The following is a 23093-nucleotide window of genomic DNA, read 5'->3' as shown; positions in this document are numbered from 1 at the left end:
TTTACACCCCTCGCTCCTTTACTATGTGACTACTGTATGAATGTGAGACATACAGATATGGGGTTTGTTTGTTACTGTTTGATGTGAGTTTTAGGGCGGGTATAATGATGAAGAGACACAAGATTGAGAAAATAAAAATTCAAAAATAAAAAGGGAAAAGGTAGAGGGAACATCGACATAGTACTCCGTGGATAGTGGTAGCAATGTCAGCGGCACAAAAGTAGCTCATGGTTCCTTGGTGAAGCCCCCGAGTACGGGCTTCAATTCCAAGTATAGTCCTTGGTACTCGTACTCGTACTCACGTATATGTAGCACAATCACCAAGGCTAAAGCTGGCTTTGACCGTTCCTTCCAAGGTATGCAAGATATCATAATACAAGATATTTGGATACGGTTGGGCCTCGTATAAGGCTGTCGTCATTGTGGACTACTCGTTAGTCTATACTAAATATATACCAAGTAAAGAAAATGCTCGCTGCGAGTTACCTGAGGTGGCAACTGCATTACATTCTTAGAGTCTTTCACGACAGTGGTGTTCATGTCTCCTGGGTCATTGGTTTGGTTCCTCGTAAGGCATGACTGTTTAAACTGGTGTTTTGCGGGGACTGTGTCAATCATGACCTTGAGTTCGATTGAATTCCATCCAACTCAATTTGTGTCAATCCAATCCAGTCAATTCCACTCAAGGTCGCCACTAACACTGACAATCGAGTCAAGTTCTGAAAATCTGAGGGATCGGCTGGTTTGGATTATTTCGTAGATGTCACCGTGGGCTAGGACATCCAATGGCACTGCTTTTGACCGGACGAGCGTTTCAGGTGCTGAAATATTTTGGAGTGGCTGGCCGTTTGGTTCACTTTTCATTCCCTTTCTCTTTTCTCCCCCTTCCATTCTAGGGCTGTAGGTATCATGGGGCATGTCTTGGCCTCTTGGGTCTCCATACTACAGTATGAACGCACATAAAAATCTGAAGATCAAAATCTTCGATGAAAAAATTGTGGGGAAGGTGACCTGTGGTTGTTACATGAAAGGGAGGGGGAAAAAGTGAGGGACGATGTGGACCAAATCTGGATCATAGCCATCCACATTCCACAGACACCCACGGAGGTTTGGGGGTCAACGGAGCAGGTACAGCGTCGGCGATGCAAGTTGCAGGCAGAACAGGTGTACCTAAAACGCATACGTATGCATGCAGGCGGGTAGAAGTTGACTGAGAGGAGACGGAACTGGTAGTCATCCCCGTTTGACTCCCTGTTTTGTTCGTCTTTCCCTGTTTTCTTTCCGACCTACTTTTGATTATTTAGTTTTAGTGTTTGCCTGTTTCTATAACTGTATTCTTCGTCCATGGGTGAGGACGAGGGTGTCCACTGCCTCCGATTGAACCAGGCACCGTTACCCCTCTTGTCGACATAGCCAGTGAATCGACCGGTACGGTTGGAATGGAGATAGAAAAGGTGGGCACTTGATCTGTCAGATGGATGGGAGGAATGAAAATTTGCCTTCTGTAGCCTGTCAGTACATCGGCGCAGGGAAAAAGCTCGGAGATATTAAGAGAATATGACGTGGCGGCTGGAGACGATCGCAGTGGATATCTCACATGGAAAGAAGGCGAATGGATGATGGTTGCACATCGCTATTCCGATGATCGAATCCCACCATCACTCTAATCTAATAACTCTGAACATCCAAAGGACACCGATTGGATTCATCTGGAGCAGGGAAGAGGAACATCTACAAATCAACAAGAGGCATAAAAATAACAAGTAGTGTCATTGGCCCGTGACTTCCCCCGTGACCCCACCTGATCCAGAGCATCAACGTCCGACTTCTCGACTTACTTGACAATTACTCAACTCTTCATTTGGGATACTTGTCCCACTCACACACATTTGGGAAATTACCATCCAACATCCCCACTACAGTATCCTAGTCCAAGTCTCATCCTCCTCTTTCGTCATGAGTCCAACTCGATGGATGGATGGATGAATGGGTGGTGTTTCTCTGACGGATGGATAGTGTCGGCTTCAATGCCAATTCGGCCACTATGATGATCATGCAAGGCACACAGAATCTAAGACTCTGATACTCGGACACTTGTTGATGTCTTATATTTGGGTCCATGGGTGGATAAAGTATTCGATCTGCTTTCGATCCTTCTCCCCAGCCTCCACACTTGCGTCCTCCCTGTGCGCATGCATTATCATGTAGCCGATGTCGACCATCCATGATCCCATTACATATCTCGGGTGTCGGCTTGAGCCCAACCGGTGTACCTTTGTACACTGTGTACGTCAGGGGAGGTCAAAATAGAACACTCGGAGCCATGGCTCTCTCGGTTCCCTCGGAGCGCCAGGTCCCGAGTAGCATTGGCTCTGGCTGGTCAACCAGCAGTGGGCGTGTAAAGTACCATGGATGACACTTCATTTTGCCACTGGAATACCTGTTGACCGCCTGGGAACCATGCAATCGGGGCTGTTGACCAAGACATGGCTTACGGGCGATCCAGCAAGCCACCCGGTGGATCCCGGATCCACCGCGAGTTGATGCCCTGCTTTGCCTTGGCCATTGAGATGTCGTCTATCTTCGAGCCTGAGAAAACATCCATATTGTTCCCTCTCATGGGGCAGGCTCCTCCTCCGGCCCCCACATACACAATGCCCATTGATGCATGACGTCTGCTCCCTCACTGCCTCACAACCCCGATGCTTCCAGGCCCCGGCTTCTTCGGACGGAGGACGCCTTGTTGATTATTTGTGCTGTTGACAGGGTAATTCTCCACCGGGTCGTCCATGGTCAACCGTACCCATCTGCATTGCGACTGGCTGCAGCATGTTTCTATTTTTTTGTTCAAAATCTGTTTTTCTTATTCTTGTTGTGTTTTCTTTTTTTACGATCTGGAGGTGTGCTGCATGTTACCGTGCCCGGCTTGCCGGTCAACAAGCCATGACGCTCTCACTCGCGTATCCACCGTGGTTCATAAATACTGAACTTCCCTCGCTCATTCCCAATTGATCTGTCTTTCACCCGTCAATCTATCACTAGCCCAGCCCTATTCTCCTGGGAAATTCATACATTCGTTTAGTTGTTGGTGCTTACGCTCGCCCATTCGAGCATGAAGAACTTCGCGAACATCGCCGCGTTCGCGGCCGGGGCTCACGCCCTGGTTGGCAGAGACAACACATGCTGCTTCCATATGTCCGCCACGGGTGGTGCTTCGGGCTCCATCGGCCAGCTCGATGATGGCCAGAACCGTATCGGCGGTGGCCTGTCCGAGGCCCAATTCTGCATCGACGCCAACGGCGGTATCGTCGACGCCAACGGACGCGGCTGTATCGTCACCGGTGCCACGACCCAATTCCAATGCGACCTCAACAAGCCGCCCACGCCGGGCTTCTCGATCAACTCCCAGGGTCAGCTCACCTACGAGAACAGCGAGGCGTTCGTTGCCTGCGAGACTGGCATGAACGGTGGTCTGAACCTCTACACCACCGAGAGTGAAGATGTGACCATGTGCCAGGACATCGTGTTGATGGCCGACACTTGCTCTGGCACTGGTGCTGGCTTGGGTGTCGGTGCCGGCGGAGGCTCCAGCTCTGCCGGTCCTTCGGGCCCGGCCACTAGCTCCGTTTCTCTTGTGCCTGGCGGTGGTGCTGGCGGCGGTGCCGGCGCCGGTGCTACTTCGGCTCCCAACGTTCCCGGCGGCGGTGCTGGCGGTGGTGTTTCCACCCCTTCGGTTCCCGGCGGTGGTGCTACTTCGGCTCCCAACGTCCCCGGCGGTGGTGCTGGCGGCGGTGTTGGCGGCGGCGCCGGTGGTGGTGCTTCCACCCCCTCAGTTCCCCAAGTGCCCGGCGGCGGCGCTACTTCGGCCCCTCACGTTCCTGGCGGTGGTGCTGGCGGCGGTGTTGGCGGCGGCGGCGGCGGTGGTGCTTCCACCCCTTCGGTTCCTGGCGCTGGTGCTACTTCGGCTCCCAATGTTCCCGGTGGTGGTGCTGGCGGCGGCGCCGGTGGTGGTGCTTCCACCCCCTCGGTTCCCCAAGTGCCCGGCGGCGGCGCCACTTCGGCTCCCCACGTTCCTGGCGGCGGTGCTGGCGGAGGTGCTTCCACCCCCTCGGTTCCTGGCGCCGGTGCTACTTCGGCTCCCAACGTTCCCGGCGGTGGTGCCGGCGGCAGTGCTGGCGGTGGTGCTGGATCTTCGGTTACAGTTCAAACAACCTTGACCACGACCTTTTGCCCCGAGACTTCCACCGAAACTCCCGGCGTTCCCGGCGTTCCTGGTACTCCTGGTGTTCCCGGCACTCCTGGCCAGCCTGGCACCCCTAGCACTCCTGGCGTCCCCGGCGTTCCCGGTGTTCCTGGTACTCCTGGCCAGCCCGGCACCCCCAGCACTCCCGGTGTTCCCGGCGTTCCCGGCCAACCTGGTGTTACTGGTACTCCTGGCGTTCCCGGCACTCCCGGTGTTCCTGGTACTCCCGGTGTTCCTGGCACTCCTGGCCAGCCCGGCACCCCCAGCACTCCCGGCGTTCCCGGCGTTCCCGGCCAACCTGGTGTTACTGGTACTCCTGGCGTCCCCGGCACCCCGGGTACTCCTGGCCAACCTGGTACCCCTGGCACTCCTGGCGTTCCCGGTCAACCTGGTACCACTGGCACTCCTGGCACCCCCGGCACTCCTGGTCAGCCCGGCACCCCCGGTCAGCCTGGCACCCCTAGCCAGCCTGGCACTCCCGGTCAGCCTGGTACTTCCGGCACTCCCGGCACTCCCGGCCAGCCTGGTACTCCCGGTCAGCCTGGTACTCCTGGTCAACCCGGCACCCCTAGCCAGCCTGGCACTTCCGGCACTCCCGGACAGCCTGGCACCCCCGGTCAGCCTGGCACTTCTGGTACCCCCGGTCAGCCGTCCGGCGGTAACTGCCCGATGGACGCGGACTTGCATGGCGAGTATGAGTACCCTCACCTGATCATCCCCGTGGACTCTTCGTCTCCCGACGAGGCATTCGGCACCCAGTTCAACGGCACGGTGTCGTCGACCATCTCGACCATCTTCAACTTCGACGTGCCGCAGTCGGATGCCGGCAAGACGTGCAACCTCGTTTTCCTGTTCCCCCACCTGGAGGATCTCGAGACGTCCTCGTACAGCTTCAGCGGCGACGGCAAGGTCGACTTCGCGTCCCTGTCGTCGGCCGCGTCCGAGTCGGTGACTTACAGCGACAAGCCGTCGGTGAAGCAGGAGCTGGGCAGCAAGACGATCGCGCCGGGCAACTCGTACATGATCTCGAGCTTCTCGTGCCCGGCGGGACAGGCGGTCAGCTACGAGATGAAGAGTGGGGGCAGCACCGATCTGGAGTTCTTCGAGGACTACAACCCTGCACCGTATGTTCCTCCCCTCACGATATATATATTGGATGACGCGCTAACATACTCTAGTCTCGGCCTGTACATCACGGTCTGCTAAACGGATCAAGCCGGTTGGGGAGTCCCCAACGCGACGCGGACATGACTCATGGACCCCATTCTGTTGATGATAATCGTCTTTTCTTTGTTCCTATTTCTTCTCTTTCTTTCTTTTTTTCCGTATGAATTTTAGTACATGATGAAATAAGTCTTTCTTTCTATTTGTGAAAAGTCCGGCATGGACGGTGGATGTGGTGGAGGAATGGACGGGTCCTCAATATGATCTTAATGTGGAGTATTAGAATGAGCAAGAAGGAAAAAAGAGTATTGTTCGTGTAGGATTATCCTATCCAGGTCTATTCCCATAGATGTGTATATACAGTATAGTTTGATGGGGCCCACGTTTCAGGCACCCGCGCCACCCGTGGTCCAGCCGCCTCAGGCCCAGGGGCAGGTTTAGGTGTACGCGGTTGATGGATCAAGTAATTCATTCATATCCTTCGTATTCTTCTATTGTTGTGTTCAAAATATATCTACATAGACAATTGACTACCTAATTATCTGATATAATCCCGACTTCCAGGCAGTTATGAATCTCCGATCGGCTTCTAAAGAGGCGGAGTAAGTGGATCTGCGGGTCCAGATGGTCTGGGCGGTCTGACTCTAGCCCGGACAGGGGCTGAGCCACGCCTCATCATTCCTCTTTATTATCACGATGCACGTCCGAGCTCACCTTTCTTCTTCTTCTTCCTATTCTTTTTCTTGACACTCTCTTTCTTCCCCATACCCCTTACTCGATAATCCTGTTTTCTCCTCGGATCTGATTCGCCTCCACTAGTACTGTGCAGGTCACGGTCACTGGTTTTCACACTTCACGGTGAGTTTCCGCTGCGTTGTCCCTGTCGCGTTGGACATACGGAGTACAGCTGAAAGAAATGATTGTCAAGGAATAATGAGACTAACTGGGAATTATCATAGAATGCTCTGTCGTTTTTTCCCATCTCTTTATCCGTAAAATCCCTCGAAATGGGTCGTCTCCCTGATAAATTGCCCTTCACCAAGCGGCGCTTACGGCCGCGCATCATCATCTCGTGAGCCTCCTCCACCAGGTGCTCGACTGTCACAATGGCTAATCGGGTGATCGTTGGGTAGATACATTCTAGACTATTTCATCCTCATGTGAGTCCGTCTTCATTCCCTACGATCCGTCATCTATCGCTGACTCCACCGACCTCTAGCGCCTGTATCGCCGGCTTCTACATCATCGACTCCATCGAGCCCTACCACCAGCATTTCTCCCTGAGGAACATCTCCCTCCAATATCCCTACGCCGTCCACGAGCGCATCTCCATCAACGGGGCCCTGATCGTCTCCGGCATCATCCCATTGGCCATCATCGCCGTCTACACCCTCTTCCTCGATGGCTTGTTTTCCCACCACAAGCCCACCAGCCCCATGTCCGGGAAGAGGAAGCTGATGGGTCCCTACCGGTGGAAGGACCGCCTGTGGGAGTTCAATTGTGGATTCTTGGGTCTCTTGCTGTCGCAGGCTGTCGCCTTCGTCATCACTCAGGGCTTGAAGAGTGCGTGTGGGAAACCCCGGCCTGATATCATTGATCGCTGCAAGCCTCGCGAGGGAAGTGTGGACCTGATTCCCGGTCTGTCCAACTATACCATCTGTACCGGTGATCCCCACATCATCAAGGATGGCTTTCGGTCGTGGCCGTCTGGTACGTCTCTATCTCCCTCTCTTCCTGTCACATTGCTAACCCAATCTAGGCCATAGTAGCTGTAAGCGATAGTCGGATGAAATGCACGTACACCGCTAACCTCTCATAGCATCCTTCGCCGGCCTATTTTACCTCACCCTCTGGCTCAGCGGAAAGCTGCACCTCTGGGACAACCGGGGCGAAGTCTGGAAGATGGCCATCATCGTCGCGCCCTGCATCGGCGCCACGTTGGTCGCCGTGAGTCGCATCATGGATGCGCGACACCACCCCTTCGACGTGATCACGGGCTCCCTTCTCGGCGTCGTCTGCGCTTTTCTCTCCTACCGCCAGTACTTCCCGCCACTGTCGGAGCCCTGGAAGAAGGGACGGGCGCATCCGATCCGCTCGTGGGGCTCCGAGCCCGTCGCGCCCTACGCACCCAGCGAGAGTACCGCCGCCCTCCGGAACCCCGACGACGAGCGTCTCGACACGCCAGGCCTGGCAGTGACGAGCGGGCCGACAACGACTGGACTCAGCGCGCCCACCTACGCAACGGGGTCCAATTCATACCCGGGATCCAATCCATACGCGACATCCAATCCCTACGCGGATCCCCACGCGGCAAACGCATACCACCACCGATCGCGCGGCGACGACGGCAACTGGTCCTCGTCCGGCGAAGACGACGTCGCAGACGGCTACGAGATGCAACACGGCTACAACCGCGCCCAGAACTCAGGGTTGGACGGATCCTTGCCGCGGTACGCCGCCGACACGGCCTACCCAGGCGCACAGTCGACGGCATCGGGGATGGGGGCGGGCATGGGCATGGGGATATCGCATGCGGTACCGCGCTCGATGACGACGACGCCGGAACATCTGCACGGGGGACGGACGGTGACGGACGTACCAGGTCGGAATATGTAGATTGTCTATTTGTTTGATAGATTGTTTTGGTTACTGCCACGACGTGACGATATTTGATTGACATGGGTTTGATTTGACATGATGGTTTGATTTTAGTTGATTTAGGTCTGTATGATAGGTCTAGATTGTTGACAGTTGTAGGAATTGATATAACGGAGTATGCGTATCTACTACTAGTTAGTTCTGTATACTAGACCATGCTCCGGTGGGGCTGAGATCTAGGGTTGCATTGTAGGATCTAGACCATATCTATAACACGATCGCTCAAATATACTATATATACTCTATACCAAGTGTCTACTATGGGTTTCTAACCGAATCCCAGCGAATCATCTTAATTAAGCGCCGATGCAATGTTCCGCGATGCGACAGGTTGAACGATTCCCAGCCACCCCGCGTATTGAATGGCCCAGCCTCCTCTGATGTTGCATTCTTCTGCATGTCACTTTCTTCCCTTACATGGTCTTGGGATATTTTTTCCTCCTTATTTATCTTCTGTTCAGCGTTTCTTCCTGCATTATTGTGTACGTGGTGTCTTTGACTACGATTCCTCGTGCGTTGGTCGGAATCTCGAGTGACTTGCAGGTACCCGTTTATTGTTTTGATCGACAGTCTCTGGCTTTGGTTTACCTCTCGTTATTCTTCACTCTGTACACTGGATTCTCGTCGCATCATAGTCGCTCTTGATTGACAGTCGAAGTCATCGCGACTCCCTATCTACTGTCTATCGCGCATTCCAGAACCCACCGATCGATCGCATCCACCAACCACCACCATGATCGGAAGCCTCTTCTTCATCTTCAACCGTATGGTGGAGATCACCTTTCTCATTCCCATCATCGGAATGCTGGTCCGTTCCCCCATCCAATCCACCCACTAGAATCCCTCCCACTGACAAGATGAACGAAGGCCTACTTCGTCGACGGCTACCTCAAAGCCAACCAAATCACCCCGTCTTACATCCTCGTCCTCTTCATCGTCAGCGTCATCGCCGTCTTCTGGGCCATCGACACCCTCATCCGCCACTCAACGACCAAACGCTCCGCCGCCTTTGTCGCCTTTGTCGACCTGCTCTTCTTCGGCGCGTTCATCGCCTCCGTCTACCAGCTTCGTTTTATCGCCTCTGCCAACTGTACCCACTGGCGCGCAGGCACCGTGACGATCTCGCTGGGCCCGTTCGGGGTCCACGGCGAGCGTACGGGAAACCCGCTTGCGGTGGATATTAACAAGACCTGCGCGATGCTGAAGACGTGTTTCGCGCTGGGGATTATGGAGACGGTTTTCTTCTTTTGGACGGCGATTCTGGCGATGTTTCTGTATCGTGGGCAGGAGAAGGATGTCCCTGTGAGACGGAGGAGCCATAGTAGTCGACGGGGACACTCGTCGCATCGGAGACATAGTAGTGGGTCGCATAGTCGGCCGCATTATGTTGTTTGATTGGGCTTATTATGTGTGATGACATGACGATGTTTTGATATGATGGGGATGCCTGTTGGCCGATGGTTGGCTATGACTTATGCTTATGCTTATGGATTATGGACTTACGGACTTATGATGATGTTGGACTGATCTGGTTCTATTTGTTTCAGCTGGTAATTGAAGAGTTTGATATCCGTTGTTATTAATTCATTAATGTACATGCTTGTTTAGAGTACTGGTATACTCGTAGTCTTATAGTATCAATCGGAAGAATGATTCTCTCTGGATACATGACTATAGACTGATCAACACCACCCTTGAGACTGTGGAAATACATCTCTTCCGTGTGTATAACACTTCACTCCTACATTACCCCAATCACCACACCCAGGTATATAACTCCACACACTATCCTATACAACCACGACATATCTCCCCGCACCGATAACAAGAGTGGGGGACTAGTCTAGTCTCTCTCTTCACGATCGACATATAGCTAGCTCTCTTGCTATACTTCTATCGATAGCCAGTTTATTCTTGACAAAGCTTCCGTCTTCTTACTTTCTAATAATTGGTTAATGAGGTATGCTGCCCGTCTGATATATGTGCGGGTGAGATGCGCAGCCTGTCCGCTTGAGGTATAGATACTCCTCCTCCTCCACCTCCGTTCGCCACTGCTTCTATATTACTTGCAATAATGCTCTTATATTATATGTCTAGTAAATAACAGACATGCTACACAACAATGACAGCGCAATCCAACGATAGTCCCTACCTGGACGAAGTGGACTCCCTCCGCGAAAGGGAGTATCCTCTCCTCAGCGGTATTCCCCACTCTATCTAAACATCCCCAACTACCCCCTCAACCACCTCTCAAACACCTCCCTCCCCCCTCTCCAAATCCAAATAAATACTAACAATAAGATATAAAGGAACAACATACCTAGACCACGCCGGCACAACCCCCTACCCCACCTCCCTCATCACCTCCTTCACAGCAGACCTAACAACTTCCCTCTACGGCAACCCCCACTCCCTCTCCTCCTCCTCCCAGCTCGCCACCCAGCGCATAGACGATATCCGCCTGCGTGCACTGCGCTTCTTTAACGCGGACCCGGAATTCTTTGATTTGGTTTTTGTGCCGAATGCGACGGCGGGGATTAAGCTTGTGGGGGACGTGTTGGGGGATTATTCTTCCCGTTCATCTTCTGACACCATCTCCCGGGAGGAGTCGCGCAATGGCTTCTGGTATGGGTACCATGTGGACGCGCATACGAGTTTAGTTGGTGCGCGGGAATTAGCTGCGCAAAGTCGCTGCTTTGAGACGGACGATGAGGTGGACGGGTGGATTGACTCTACACTATGCAATGGCGATGACGAGCACCCAGCGCAACTATTCGCCTTCCCCGCACAGTCGAATATGAACGGCCGGAGACTTGTCCCAGCACGGTGGTGCGAGCGCATCCGCCGCGCTAGCCAAAACGGTAATAACAATAGGAGCGGGAAAAGGAAGGTGTTCACTCTTCTCGACGCAGCAGCGCTGGTATCAACCTCGCCGTTAGACCTAAGCGACGCGCGAACAGCACCGGATTTCACCGTGCTAAGCTTCTACAAGATATTTGGGTTTCCAGATCTAGGCGCGCTAATCGTGCGCAAGGAGGACGCTGTGGAGGATGTTCTCCGCGCTAGGAAGTTCTTCGGGGGTGGGACCGTTGATATGGTTCTTGCTTCTGCGGCGGAAGAGGGGGAATGGCATGCGAAGAAGGGCGCTATACATGAGTGTTTGGAGGACGGTACGCTCCCGTTTCATAGTATCGTTGCGCTGGGCGCAGCGATGGAGACTCATGCCCGGTTGTACGGGTCTATGGAGCGCGTTGCCCTACATGTGCGCTTTCTGGCGACGCAGCTGGCTGGACGGTTATCTGCGCTGAGGCACTGGAATGGTCAGCCTGTCTGTTGTCTGTATGGGGGAGCAGATTACGGAGATTCAACACGGCAAGGCCCCATCATCGCGCTCAATCTAAAAAACAGTCAAGGAGCATGGATCGGCAAGTCCGAGGTCGAGAGACTCGCCGCCGTGAAGAACATCCAGATCCGCTCCGGCACGCTGTGCAATCCCGGCGGGACGGCGCGGAGTCTAGGCTGGAGTGGCAGCGACATGCGCCGCCATTTCTCTGCGGGATTGCGCTGCGGCGACGATCATGATATTATGGATGGGCGGCCGACGGGGATTCTGCGGGTGAGTTTGGGAGCGATGAGCAGTCTGGGCGATGGTGATGCGTTTGTGGACTTTGTGGATGAGTTCTATGTTGAGAAGGATGCGCATGTTGCTTCCCTGACACCCCCCGTCCAAGACGTCTCCCCGGCAGATTTCTATATCGAAGCCCTATCCGTCTACCCCATCAAAAGCTGCGGCGCGTTCAAAGTCCCTGACGGCCAACGCTGGACTGTCAAGAAGGAGGGCCTCGCCTGGGACCGCGAGTGGTGTCTTATCCATCAGGGCACAGGCGCAACGCTTAACCAGAAGCGTTATCCGCGGATGGCGCTCATTAAGCCGGACATTGACTTGGCACGTGGTATTCTGCGTATCGCAGCAGGCGATGCCGTTCTGGAAGTATCGTTAGACCGGGGACATACGGATGATAACCCAACGTGTATGACTTCATTGTGTCAGAGCGCGTCCAAGCCGTCTACTGTCTGTGGAGATAGGGTTGTCGTTCAGGCTTATACGGCTCCGGCTGTGTCTGCTTTCTTTTCGTCGTTCCTTGATGTTCCGTGTACGTTGGCGCGGTTTCCTCCGTTGTCTGAGAAGTTGGGGGTGGGATCAGGGGGAGGGGGTCGTGAGTCTGCACTGCGTGCGGCGCAGCCCGGTATTGGCAGTATGCCGGGTGCTTTTCCTGATACTACTCCTACTTCGTCGTCTCCGAATCCTTCTCAAGCGGGCCAGCCTATCCTCCTCTCAAATGAAAGCCCAATCCTACTTATCTCGCGCTCGTCCGTTAATCGCCTTAACGAACATATCAAGTTGGGCTCTTCTCCTTCTACTACCTCCACTACTACAAGAACAACCACCACTACGACAAAACCAAAAGCAGTCCCAGCAGACGTCTTCCGCGCAAATATCCTCATCGCCGAATCTTCCTCCCCTATCAGCAGCACACGCACGGAAAACCCCTACATCGAAGATACATGGAACTCCTTCACTGTTATTCCATCATCGCATCACCACACCAACCATCAGAGTCAACAGCAACAACAACAACAGAGAGAAGTACAGTTCAATGTACTCGCCTCCTGTCAACGCTGCCAAATGGTCTGTGTAGATCAGACGACGGGAATACGCGGCGATGAGCCGTATTCGACGCTTGTGAAGACGAGGAAGGTTGGGAGGGGTGTGTTTTTTGGGAGACATGTTTCTGTTGACCACTCTGCTGGGGAGTCTAGTATTATGGTTGGGGATGGGGTTAGGGGTGGGTATTAATTTCCTTCATATATCTGTCTTGGGCTTGGGTGTTTGGTTGGGTTGTGCTGTTTTCTATACTGATAGTTAAGTGGTTGTTGTATACTTACAACAAAAATTGATGGAAATGTTGATGAATTGACCATGTAGTATATGTAGTAACTATCATTCATACAGAATCCACCAGTATATATTGTACATAGTAGACAGCTAACTCCATCCCACTGACCATCCCAAGGACAGTCTATCCAAACATAATACAAACTCAGCCCAAAATGACCCAGATTTACCGCTTGGGCCACTTCTTCCAGCCACGACCATGACCTCTCTGAACCAACATTAGCATCAACCTTTCCATAACAGAAGAAAAGAAGAAGGGAACAAACCTGCTTCCACAACCGAATCGCCTCCGGCATCTCCATCATGGCTTTCCGACGATCATCCAAACGAGTCTCCATCGTCCTCTCCCACTTATGACCCTTCACCTTCTGCCCAACACCCGTACCCTTAATGGCCAGACCACGCTCCGCCCGCCTCGTCTCCTTAAACTCCGTCGACTTGCGTCCCGCCGGCAACAGCTCCTCAATATCGTACTTGGCCGCCAACTTGACCAGCTCGGCCTGCACGCGCAGCCCCACGCGCGGACCGATCCACTTGCCCGTGCGGAAGTTCTTGCGCGGCAGGAACGGGTTGGGATGCTCGGCGGTCGTGGCGAGGATGGCCTTGGACGGGGAGAACGCGCTGGGGTCGGGCCGTTTGTGGCCGCCTGCGTCGCGGTTGGGTGTGTAGGGCGAGGGGAGGGTCGATTCCCCTGTCGATGGGTCGATCGCTGACGACGTCTCTGGTAATGGTGTTGTGGTGGATTTTGTGCTGGATTGGGGTTCGGACTTGGGGGTCACGGCTGCGGAATAGAGTTGGGGAGGGTACCGCGCGAAGAAGCTGAGGAGGCGGGGGGGGAGTTTGCTGGCGAGAGTGGTTGCTGGAGTAGCCATTTTGGCGGATGTCCAGACACAATTGTTTCAAGACAGGGTGGGTTCGTGGTGTAGAAGTTGAATGATAGAGATAGAGATAGAGATGAGAATGATTGAGATTGTCGGGCTGGCGCTAAACCGGATTCGGCCGCGGCTCGGCTTTTTTCCAGTGGCTGGAAAGACTCCTTCAGTTCCCGACTATCTTGTCTTGCTTCCTTGCGACATCGATCTTCTCTCCCCCTTCTATCCCCTGTTATTGTCTGTTATTGTCATTGTCATCTTCCTATCTATCCCTCAAGCAGATTATTGTTCATCACTCAGTCGAATACTAGCCATCATGGCGGATTACCTCTATGGCGGCTCCGAGGAGGAGAATGCGGAGCTGAGGAAGATCGAGGTGGAATTGGTATGTCCCTCATGGAAATAGATAGACACTTATGCTGACTTGACTTCAGACTGATGACCCTGATAACTTCGATACCTGGGAACGATTCGTTCGCGCCGCAGAGGCCCTCGAAGGTGGAATCAACCGCAACTCCAACCCCCAGGCCATCACCACCGTGCGCAATGTCTACGATCGTTTCCTCGCCAAATTCCCCTTGTTGTTCGGATACTGGAAGAAATATGCCGATCTGGAGTTCTCAATCACAGGAACGGAGGCGGCAGATATGGTATGATCTCTGACTTCAACTCCGCTTCGGTCGGTGCTAACAGGAAGGCAGGTCTACGAACGAGGCGTCGCGAGCATCTCCCCCTCCGTCGATCTCTGGACAAACTACTGCACCTTCAAAGCCGAAACCTCTCACGACCCTGATGTGATCCGAGAGTAAGTAGTATATAGCTGGTTTCCTTCCTTCCCTCCTCCCCTCTCCTCCCCCTCCCGTAACCATACAGCAGCACGCGAACGAAGCAGCATATTCCTACGCAACGACAGTTCCCGTGCTGATGGGTGAGATGCCTTACCTGGACCGTGCTGGAGTTACTTCTCACCCGTGGCTTCTCAGGCTGTCTCCTTTCCCTTGATCTTTTGATATCAAGCACCTGTTTCCTTGCACCGACTCCAGCTGTGACTTCTTGCTCGGTGGATGCCCCTCTGCGCTCGATGCAGGGGGCTTGCTCGTCTTTTGCCATGTTCTGGTCACCTTCGTCGTTTCAAATGTTTGGGCTCTTGAAGATTACTGCTCATGTCTGCCATCCTGCCCTTCCTTCCTGTCTCCCGTCACCTGCCCTCCCCTTCCCCCATAGTCGTGTTTGGTGGATGCCCCGGATCACGGACTAACATGATGCAGACTGTTCGAACGTGGTGTCGCCTGTGTGGGACTGGATTTCCTGGCACACCCGTTCTGGGACAAGTACATTGAATACGAGGAGCGTGTTGAGGCCGTCGACAAGATCTTTGGCATCCTCGGCCGCGTCATCCACATCCCCATGCATCAGTACGCCCGCTACTTCGAGCGCTACCGTCAGCTGGCGCAAACACGCCCCGTGGCCGAGCTGGCCTCCCCGGAGGTCCTGTCCCAGTTCCGCGCCGAACTTGACGCCGCCTCGGCGCAGGTGGCCCCCGGCGCCAAGGCGGAGGCCGAGATCGAGCGCGATCTGCGCCTGCGCGTCGACGCCCACCACCTTGAGATCTTCTCGCGCACCCAGACCGAGACGACCAAGCGGTGGACGTACGAGTCGGAGATCAAGCGCCCCTATTTCCACGTGACCGAGCTCGACGAGGGCCAGCTCGTCAACTGGCGAAAGTACCTCGATTTTGAAGAGTCCGAGGGCCAGTACCCGCGCATCCAGTTCCTCTACGAGCGCTGTCTGGTCACCTGCGCCCACTACGACGAATTCTGGCAGCGCTACGCCCGCTGGATGGCCTCCCAGGCCGACAAGGAGGAGGAGGTGCGGAACATCTACCAGCGCGCCTGCTGCCTGTACGTCCCCATCGCGAACCCGGCCATCCGCCTGCAGTACGCCTACTTCGAGGAGATGGTGGGCCGCGTGGACGTCGGCAAGGAGATCCACACCGCCATCCTCATCAACATGCCCAACCACGTCGACACCATCGTGTCGCTGGCCAACATGTCCCGCCGCCAGGGGGGCCTGGAGGCCGCCATCGAGGTCTACAAGACCCAGTTGGACTCGCCCGAGTCCGACATGGCCACCAAGGCCGCGCTCGTGGCGGAGTGGGCCCGCCTGCTCTGGAAGATCAAGGGCTCGCCCGAGGAGGCCCGACAGGTCTACCAGACCAACCAGCAGTACTACCTCGACAGCCAGGCCTTCTGGAGCAGCTACCTCCTGTTCGAGCTGTACCAGCCGACCAGCGAATCCACCGAGCAGGTGCAGTACGACCGCATCAAGCAGGTCGTCAACGATATCCGCTCCAAGAGCTCGCTCCCGCTGGAGGTCGTCAAGGACCTCGTCCAGACTTACATGGTCTACCTCCTCGAGCGCGGGACCAAGGACGCCGCCAAGGAGTACATGACGCTGGACCGGGAAGTCCACGGCCCGGCGTCCGTGGCCCAGGCCCGGACGGGTGCTGCAGCTCAAAAAGCCCGCGCGGAGGCCCAGACCGCGGCCCCGATCACCCCTGCCCCGGCGGTCCCAGTGCCGGACCCGGCGACGGCGGCAGCAGCGGCCAGCGAAACCCCGCAACCCAACCCTTACGCCTACTACCAGCAGCCGGAGCCCGTCAACGGCAGCGTAGCCTAGGTGGTTGACCCGTTGACCGTGATGATTCCCCGTTCCGTAAATCGTTTCATTTCTAACCCTCCCCCCGCATTCCCTTCCTACTCCGTGTAGAACATTTCCTGTTTCATTTCCCATCTTGTAGCCGGTTTGGACTGCGAGGTGGTTGTTTTGGTTGCTCTCGATGACCTCATGTGATGTTGGGTGGACTTATGAGTTTGGGCACGTTTCACTGTACTTTAATGCTAGGTAGTCTGAATTAATGTAGATGCCATTTTTCCAAACATGTAGTCATTATCAGACTTGTTGTATACCAAGGTGACTGTCCGGTTGGATATCACGTGACCCCGCATCTTCCGCGCCGCAGAATTTCCAAGACCGACGCCATCTCCAACCTCACCTCCAACATCATCATAACCATCACATCACCCATCATGAACGGCTTCGTACCAGACGGATCCACGCCGGATCCCACGAGGCTCCCTCCCCCCTCGCCGATCGAGCGTCCTCCGACACCGCCTCCGCCTCCCCCAGAGGACTCCGCCGCTCCTCCGCCGCCCCCGAGGTGTCCGCACCGCCGCCGCCGCCGGAAGATGCACCGCCTGCGCCTCCACCGGTAGAAACGAAGAAGAAGAAGCTCGGGTGGGGGAAGAAGCCGGCGGCTACGCCGTTGAGTGTGGATGATTTGGTGAGGAAGAAGAGGGAGGCGGATGCTGCTGCTGCTAAGGTTGGTTATCTGTCTATACTATATGGCTGATCACGACCGGCTTTTCAAGTCGGATGATACTGGTATTGATACTGATGGTTTCATACAAACAGCCCAAATTTCTGTCGCGAGCCCAACGAGAAAAGATCGCCTTGGAAAAACGCGCCAAAGAGGTCGAGGCGGACCGCAAGGGCAAGTCCGGAACCCCGTCGAATGGGAATGGCTTTGACGACAGCGTGGAGACTTCTTCGAATTCGTACCCCCGCAATGGCGATAGTCGATCAGTCCCAACAGGCCCCCGCGCGATGCGGAACAGCGACGCCCCCTCGGCGCCGGCAGCTACGCGCCCAGTCGAACGGGGAGGCAAAGGCCGCGACAGGAAAGGCGAGAAGCGGTCCGTGGAGGAGGACGAGACTACTGCACAGGCAGCGCTCGTGAAGCAGCGGTACATGGGAGCAGACCAGACGTCGAACTTCTCCGCGAAGAAGAAGCGCAAGCGGACGACAGACCGCAAGTTCAACTTCGAGTGGAACGCGGAGGAAGACACCAGCGGCGACTACAACCCGCTGTACCAGCACCGGCACGAAGCCAACTTTTTCGGCCGCGGCCGGCTGGCGGGCTTCGGCGACGATGTGGCGGACTCGCTGACGAAGAAGTACGCGCGAGCTTTGGAAGACCGCGATCGCGAAGCGGGCGGTATCCGCGCGCGCGAAATCCTCGAGATGGAGCGCCGCCGCCGCGAGGACAGCACGCGCAACCAGCTCGACAAGCACTGGAGCGAGAAGAAACTCGAGCACATGCGCGAGCGCGACTGGCGCATCTTCAAGGAGGACTTCAACATCGCGACCAAGGGCGGCGCCGTCCCCAACCCCATGCGCTCATGGGACGAGTCCGGCCTGCCCAGCCAGCTCATGGAGCTCGTCAACCGCGTCGGCTACAAAGAGCCCACCCCCATCCAGCGCGCCGCCATCCCCATCGCGATGCAATCGCGCGACCTCATCGGCGTGGCCGTCACCGGTTCCGGTAAAACAGCCGCCTTCCTCCTCCCCCTCCTCTGCTACATCGCGGAGCTCCCCAGCATCAAAGAATTCGAGTGGCGCAAGAACGACGGGCCCTACGCCATCGTGCTCGCCCCGACGCGCGAACTCGCCCAGCAGATCGAAATCGAAGCCAAAAAATTCACCCAGCCCCTCGGCTTCAACGTCGTCAGCATCGTCGGCGGCCACTCCCTCGAAGAACAAGCCTACTCCCTCCGCGACGGCGCCGAAATCATCATCGCCACCCCCGGCCGTCTCGTCGACTGCATCGAGCGCCGCATGCTCGTCCTCTCCCAATGCTGCTACATCATCATGGACGAAGCAGACCGCATGATCGACCTCGGCTTCGAAGAACCCGTCAACAAAATCCTCGACGCCCTCCCCGTAACGAACGAAAAACCCGACACCGACGAAGCCGAAAACTCCTCCCTCATGCGCTCCCACCACTACCGCCAAACAATGATGTACACAGCCACCATGCCCACCGCCGTCGAGCGCATCGCCCGCAAATACCTCCGCCGCCCAGCCATCGTCACAATCGGCTCCGCCGGCGAAGCAGTCGACACCGTCGAGCAGCGCGTCGAGCTCATCTCCGGCGAAGACAAGCGCAAGAAGCGCCTCGGCGAGATCCTCGCCTCGCGCGACTTCCGTCCCCCCATCATCGTCTTCGTCAACATCAAGCGCAACTGCGACGCCATCGCCCGCGAAATCAAACAGTGGGGATACTCCTCTGTCACACTGCACGGTAGCAAAACGCAGGACCAGCGTGAGGCGGCCCTCGCCTCTGTGCGTAGCGGCGCTACAGATGTACTCGTTGCTACGGACCTCGCGGGTCGTGGTATTGATGTTCCGGACGTGAGTCTCGTCGTGAACTTCAACATGGCGACCAGCATTGAGAGCTACACGCATCGTATTGGTCGTACGGGTCGTGCGGGCAAGAGCGGTGTTTCGATTACGTTCTTGGGGAGTGAGGATTCGGATGTTATGTATGTTTTCCTTCTTTCCCCCCTTTATCCTTATACCCCCTATCGTTTTCTACCCTTATCAACCAAAGAAAGCATGCTAATGATGATAATAAAGGTACGACCTCAAACAAATGCTCATGAAATCTCCCATCTCGCGCGTCCCGGAGGACCTGCGCAAGCACGAAGCCGCGCAGTCGAAGCCGAATCGCGGCGGCGGTGGTGGTGGTGGTGGAGGGGGAGGATTTAGTAAGAAGGATGAGCCGTTTGGGAAGGGGTGGTGATTACTTATCTGACTTTCACTTTCTGAACTTATTTAATTGAATGAATAAATAAATAAATACGTGAATGGATTCAATTCTTTATTTTGTTGGTTGTGTTGGTTGTGTCTATTGTATAGATGTAGGGGATATGTATGTGTGTGTATAGATTGTATGAGGTGAATTGACAGGGATGAATTGGTAGTGGTGTTATTTTATAGATAGATAGATGGTAGTTATATGCAGCTCTGGATAGAGAAATCTATTGGTAGTACGAAAGAGGACGACTACTAGTATGAGAGTGAAGAGCAACACACACACACACACACACACACACACACACACGTCCACATACATAGAGAGTAGAAGTGATGAGAGGAAGAGAGGAAGAGAGAGAAGAGATGTATCTATGACTCTGTAAATCCGATCAGATCGATCGACCTGATCAATCGATCTACCTATGTATACTACATAGACTTCAGATCAGGTAATCAGGTAAGGCAAGAGAAGACAATTACAACTTCCCACCACCCAGATACCCATTCGCGCTCAACCACGAGCTGACATCGCCCCGATCGCGTCCCACCCAGTGGACCTTGGCGCGGATAGCGTCTAGGCTTTGTTCGACGGCGCGGTCGAAGCCCTATTATTATTAGCATTAGTATTATATTCGTATAGTAATGGGATAATATCGAGAAAGGGAGGGAAGAAGGGAGGGAGAATGAAAGAAGCAGGGGAAGGGAAGGGAAGGGAAGGGAAGGAAGAAGAGGGGGCCTACCTTAGTATCCTTATTGGCAAAGAATCCTTCAACATCCTTCAACTGCGCCTCCGTGCAGAAACTAGCCGTCGTCAACTGCACCACCGTGCCCAGCATACCCAGACCAGGAGGCAAACGCTGATACAGCGCATCCCAGTTAGCCTTCATCCAGGCCCAACGGGCATCGATGCCGACGGTGCTGCTGCGCAGACCGCCCAGCGGCATGTAGATGTCCTGGTTCTTGACCTCGTCGCTCATAGCGAGGCCCAGCGTGCGCTGGATGAGGGCGGGATCCTCAGCGGCGCCGAGACAGCGCAGCGCGGTGGTCTTCTCGTCTGAGGTGGGCGCGTTGCGGGATCGGTCCAGAACGGCGTCGTACTCGGCGGCGCCGCCGTGCTTCAGCACGATGCAGTAGACGCTGCCGCGGATGTTGGGGTGGATGGCGCTGGAGTCGCCGGCGGCGAACTTGGCGAACATGTCTTGTGCGGCTTTCACGATGACGGGGTCGTCGGCGAGGCCCGCGCTGCCGAAGAGGAGAGCCTTGTACTGCTGCTCGATATGGCCATCGTTCTCGGTGAAGGTCCAGCCGATCTCGTGGGCCTTGGCGCTGACGAGCGCGCGCTGGAAGGCCTTGAGGGCGTCCTTGGTGGTGGTGTCTTCGTAGAGCCAGGCGGCGCGCAGGCTGCCGACGCGGGTGAGGATCTCGTTCCACACGACGAACTCGGTCTCGCTGTCGAGGCCTTGCAGCAGGGACAGCATGCCAGAGGTGCTCTGGTAGCCCGAGGCGGCGAGAGCGCCGGCGTCGGCGATCATGCCGGCGCGGTCCTCGACCGTCAGCAGGCCGCGGGCGGCGGCCTGGCCCAGCTTGGCGAGGCGCTCGGGCGTGTATGAGGCGCGGTACAGGGCCGAGTGGTCGGCGTTGAGCTTGAAGAAGTCAAGATTGGGGACGGGAAAGGCGGCCTCGCGGTCGCGCAGCATGGTGTTCTCGTCGACGCCGTTCTGCGTGCGCAGGCCCAGCATGACGGGGAAGAGCGTGGTGTCCTCCTCGGGGCGCACGTCACCCGTGCGGAGGAAGCGGTTCTGGCGCAGGCGGATGGTCGACGTGGCCGGGTCCTCGGTGACGCTGACCACCGGGAAGCCGACGTTCTTGGTCCAGATGTCCATGACCTGCTCGACGGGCTTGCCGCTGGCGGCGGCCAGAGCGGCCCACAAGTCGCCGGTCTCGGTGTTGCCGTAGGCGTGCTTCTTGATGTAGTCACGCACGCCCTGCAGGAAGGTCTCCTCGCCGAGGTATTTGGAGATCATGCGCAGGACGGAGGAGCCCTTGGAGTAGGAGATGGCGTCGAAGATCTGGTTGATCTCGTCGGCGCGCTTGACGGGAACCTCGATGGGGTGGCTGCTGCGGAGCGAGTCGAGGGAGAGAGCGCTCTGCAGGTTGTCAATGACGTAGGTCTGCCAGACCTTCCACTCGGGGTAGAAGCTGTTGCAGGAGTACCACGACATCCAGGTGGCGAAGCCCTCGTTGAGCCAAAGGCCGTCCCAAAAGTCCATGGTGACGAGGTTGCCGAACCACTGGTGGGCCAGCTCGTGCTGGACGGTCTCGGCGATGCGCTCCTTGCGGGAGGCGCCGCTGTTCTTCTCATCCAGCAGGACGTCGACGATGCGGTAGGTGATAAGACCCCAGTTCTCCATGGCGCCGGCGCTGAAGTCGGGAACGGCGACCATGTCCATCTTGGGCAGGGGGAAGTCGCTGTCAAAGGCCTTCTCGTAGAAGGCGAGGGTGCGGGCAGCCAGGTCGAGGGAGAAGCGGCCGTGCTCGATGTCCTGATCGGGGGTGGCGTAGACGCGGATGGGGACCCGGAAGGCGGTGGACTCGATGTAGTTCATGTGGCCGACGATGAAGGCGACCAGGTAGGTGGACATGAGGGGGGAGGTGCTGAAGCGGACGGCCTTTTTGGTCTCGCCGACGGCGGTCTCGGAGGCGACGTCCATGTTGCCCAGGCAGGTCATGTCCTTGTCGGCGATGAGAGTGACGGTGAACTTGGCCTTGAGAGCGGGCTCGTCGAAGCAGGGGAAGGCCCGACGGGCATCGGTGGGCTCCATCTGCGTGGAGGCGAGGTACTTGGTCTCGCCGGAGGGCAGCTTGTAGGACGAGCGGTAGAAGCCGGCCATGTTGTCATTGAGGATACCGGTGAAGGCGAGCTTCAGCTGGGCAGTGGTCCCAGCGGGGATGGTCTCGGCGAACCGGATGGTCGCAACCTGGCTGTCCGCATCGACGGCGATCTCGGGGGAGGAGGTGACGACGGCGCCTTGGGCGGAGACGACGGCATTCTGGATGTCGAGCTCGTTGGCGTTGAGGGCGATGGAGGTGGTATCTTCGGCGACCTCGAGGCTGTATCTGTTAGCTTGGACCTAATCTTCTTTCTCGTATGAACCTACTCGATCACCACAGTTCCATCATATTTGAAGGTCTCGAAGTTGGGCTCGAGAGTGAGGTCGTAGTGGACGGGCTTGACGTTGGTGGGGAGGACCTCACGGCCCTGGATGTTGGTGGAGCCCGAAGGCACCTCGGCACGGCGCGAGCTGCACATTCTGCGGTAGGAGCAGTATCGCTTGAAAACCTGTGGAAGAGGGGCACGAGGAGCACGACGCGAGGGAAGACGGAGGGAGAGGTGAGCAGCGGAGGGAGCAGCGGAGGTGAGGGAGCGAGAAAAGCGGACCGGACGCGAGAGGGAGGATGCTGAGAGCAGCGGTAAGCGGGGGGAGGGGAAGCGACGCATGAACCCAATGAATCCGAAAGAGGGGGAGAAACAACCCCACTT

The 23093-nt window shown here is 56.0% G+C and overlaps 7 protein-coding genes across 7 annotated transcripts; 5 read left to right on the top strand and 2 right to left on the bottom strand.

Annotated features, from left to right (window-relative positions):
* Nucleotides 1-3112: 3112 nt before the first annotated feature.
* P168DRAFT_322360 (putative GPI anchored cell wall protein) lies at nt 3113-5449 on the top strand (the record flags this gene model as incomplete). The annotated part of the gene is made up of 2 exons (XM_024840562.1): nt 3113-5367; nt 5422-5449. The coding sequence occupies 2 exons, from the start codon at nt 3113-3115 to the stop codon at nt 5447-5449; spliced, it is 2283 nt and encodes a 760-aa protein (XP_024688894.1).
* Nucleotides 5450-6123: 674 nt separating this feature from the next.
* Nucleotides 6124-8181, top strand: P168DRAFT_293583 (phosphatase PAP2 family protein). Its single transcript, XM_024837834.1, has 6 exons — nt 6124-6265; nt 6367-6479; nt 6541-6567; nt 6627-7117; nt 7167-7178; nt 7227-8181. Exons 2-6 carry the CDS (start codon nt 6415-6417, stop codon nt 8021-8023), a joined length of 1392 nt encoding a protein of 463 aa, XP_024688893.1. The 5' UTR covers nt 6124-6265; nt 6367-6414; the 3' UTR covers nt 8024-8181.
* Nucleotides 8182-8417: 236 nt separating this feature from the next.
* P168DRAFT_293582 (uncharacterized protein) lies at nt 8418-9666 on the top strand. The gene is made up of 2 exons (XM_024837833.1): nt 8418-8873; nt 8933-9666. Exons 1-2 carry the CDS (start codon nt 8799-8801, stop codon nt 9458-9460), a joined length of 603 nt encoding a protein of 200 aa, XP_024688892.1. The 5' UTR covers nt 8418-8798; the 3' UTR covers nt 9461-9666.
* Nucleotides 9667-10187: 521 nt separating this feature from the next.
* hxB (putative molybdenum cofactor sulfurase protein (HxB)) lies at nt 10188-12923 on the top strand (the record flags this gene model as incomplete). Its single annotated transcript, XM_024839666.1, has 2 exons — nt 10188-10266; nt 10375-12923. 2 exons carry the CDS (start codon nt 10188-10190, stop codon nt 12921-12923), a joined length of 2628 nt encoding a protein of 875 aa, XP_024688891.1.
* A 104-nt stretch (nt 12924-13027) lies between these two features.
* Nucleotides 13028-13931, bottom strand: P168DRAFT_260363 (mitochondrial 54S ribosomal protein mL59). Its single transcript, XM_024834667.1, has 2 exons — nt 13289-13931; nt 13028-13230 (listed from the first exon to the last, which is right to left on the bottom strand). The coding sequence occupies exons 1-2, from the start codon at nt 13892-13894 to the stop codon at nt 13189-13191; spliced, it is 648 nt and encodes a 215-aa protein (XP_024688890.1). The 5' UTR covers nt 13895-13931; the 3' UTR covers nt 13028-13188.
* A 166-nt stretch (nt 13932-14097) lies between these two features.
* Nucleotides 14098-19563, top strand: P168DRAFT_313480 (dead box ATP-dependent rna helicase). Its single transcript, XM_024839665.1, has 7 exons — nt 14098-14279; nt 14329-14544; nt 14596-14699; nt 15163-16564; nt 17115-17276; nt 17369-19278; nt 19373-19563. The coding sequence occupies exons 1-7, from the start codon at nt 14211-14213 to the stop codon at nt 19536-19538; spliced, it is 4029 nt and encodes a 1342-aa protein (XP_024688889.1). The 5' UTR covers nt 14098-14210; the 3' UTR covers nt 19539-19563.
* A 465-nt stretch (nt 19564-20028) lies between these two features.
* Nucleotides 20029-22862, bottom strand: P168DRAFT_244028 (M1 family metallopeptidase; the record flags this gene model as incomplete). The annotated part of the gene is made up of 3 exons (XM_024833903.1): nt 20029-20157; nt 20293-22663; nt 22711-22862. The coding sequence occupies 3 exons, from the start codon at nt 22860-22862 to the stop codon at nt 20029-20031; spliced, it is 2652 nt and encodes an 883-aa protein (XP_024688888.1).
* Between the last annotated feature and the right edge of the window lie 231 nt (nt 22863-23093).

This window comes from Aspergillus campestris, assembly GCF_002847485.1.
Source record: "Aspergillus campestris IBT 28561 chromosome Unknown P168scaffold_15, whole genome shotgun sequence".
Classification (NCBI taxonomy): Eukaryota; Fungi; Ascomycota; class Eurotiomycetes; order Eurotiales; family Aspergillaceae; genus Aspergillus; species Aspergillus campestris.
Note: the sequence above shows the minus strand (reverse complement) of the source record. Positions and strands in the feature narration are given on the sequence as shown.

Bases quoted from the DNA above. Each gene is read 5' to 3' on its own strand.
- P168DRAFT_293583 (XM_024837834.1), top strand. From the start codon at position 6,415: ATGGGTCGTCTCCCTGATAAATTGCCCTTCACCAAGCGGCGCTTACGG. The intron at 6,480-6,540 runs GTGAGCCTCCTC...ATCGTTGGGTAG, and splicing joins CGGCCGCGCATCATCATCTC to ATACATTCTAGACTATTTCA. The intron at 6,568-6,626 runs GTGAGTCCGTCT...ACCGACCTCTAG, and splicing joins CTAGACTATTTCATCCTCAT to CGCCTGTATCGCCGGCTTCT.
- P168DRAFT_313480 (XM_024839665.1), top strand. From the start codon at position 14,211: ATGGCGGATTACCTCTATGGCGGCTCCGAGGAGGAGAATGCGGAGCTG. The intron at 14,280-14,328 runs GTATGTCCCTCA...ACTTGACTTCAG, and splicing joins GGAAGATCGAGGTGGAATTG to ACTGATGACCCTGATAACTT. The intron at 19,279-19,372 runs GTATGTTTTCCT...ATGATAATAAAG, and splicing joins AGTGAGGATTCGGATGTTAT to GTACGACCTCAAACAAATGC.
- P168DRAFT_260363 (XM_024834667.1), bottom strand. From the start codon at position 13,894: ATGGCTACTCCAGCAACCACTCTCGCCAGCAAACTCCCCCCCCGCCTC. The intron at 13,231-13,288 runs GTTTGTTCCCTT...ATGTTGGTTCAG, and splicing joins CGATTCGGTTGTGGAAGCAG to AGAGGTCATGGTCGTGGCTG.
- P168DRAFT_293582 (XM_024837833.1), top strand. From the start codon at position 8,799: ATGATCGGAAGCCTCTTCTTCATCTTCAACCGTATGGTGGAGATCACC. The intron at 8,874-8,932 runs GTCCGTTCCCCC...AGATGAACGAAG, and splicing joins TTCCCATCATCGGAATGCTG to GCCTACTTCGTCGACGGCTA.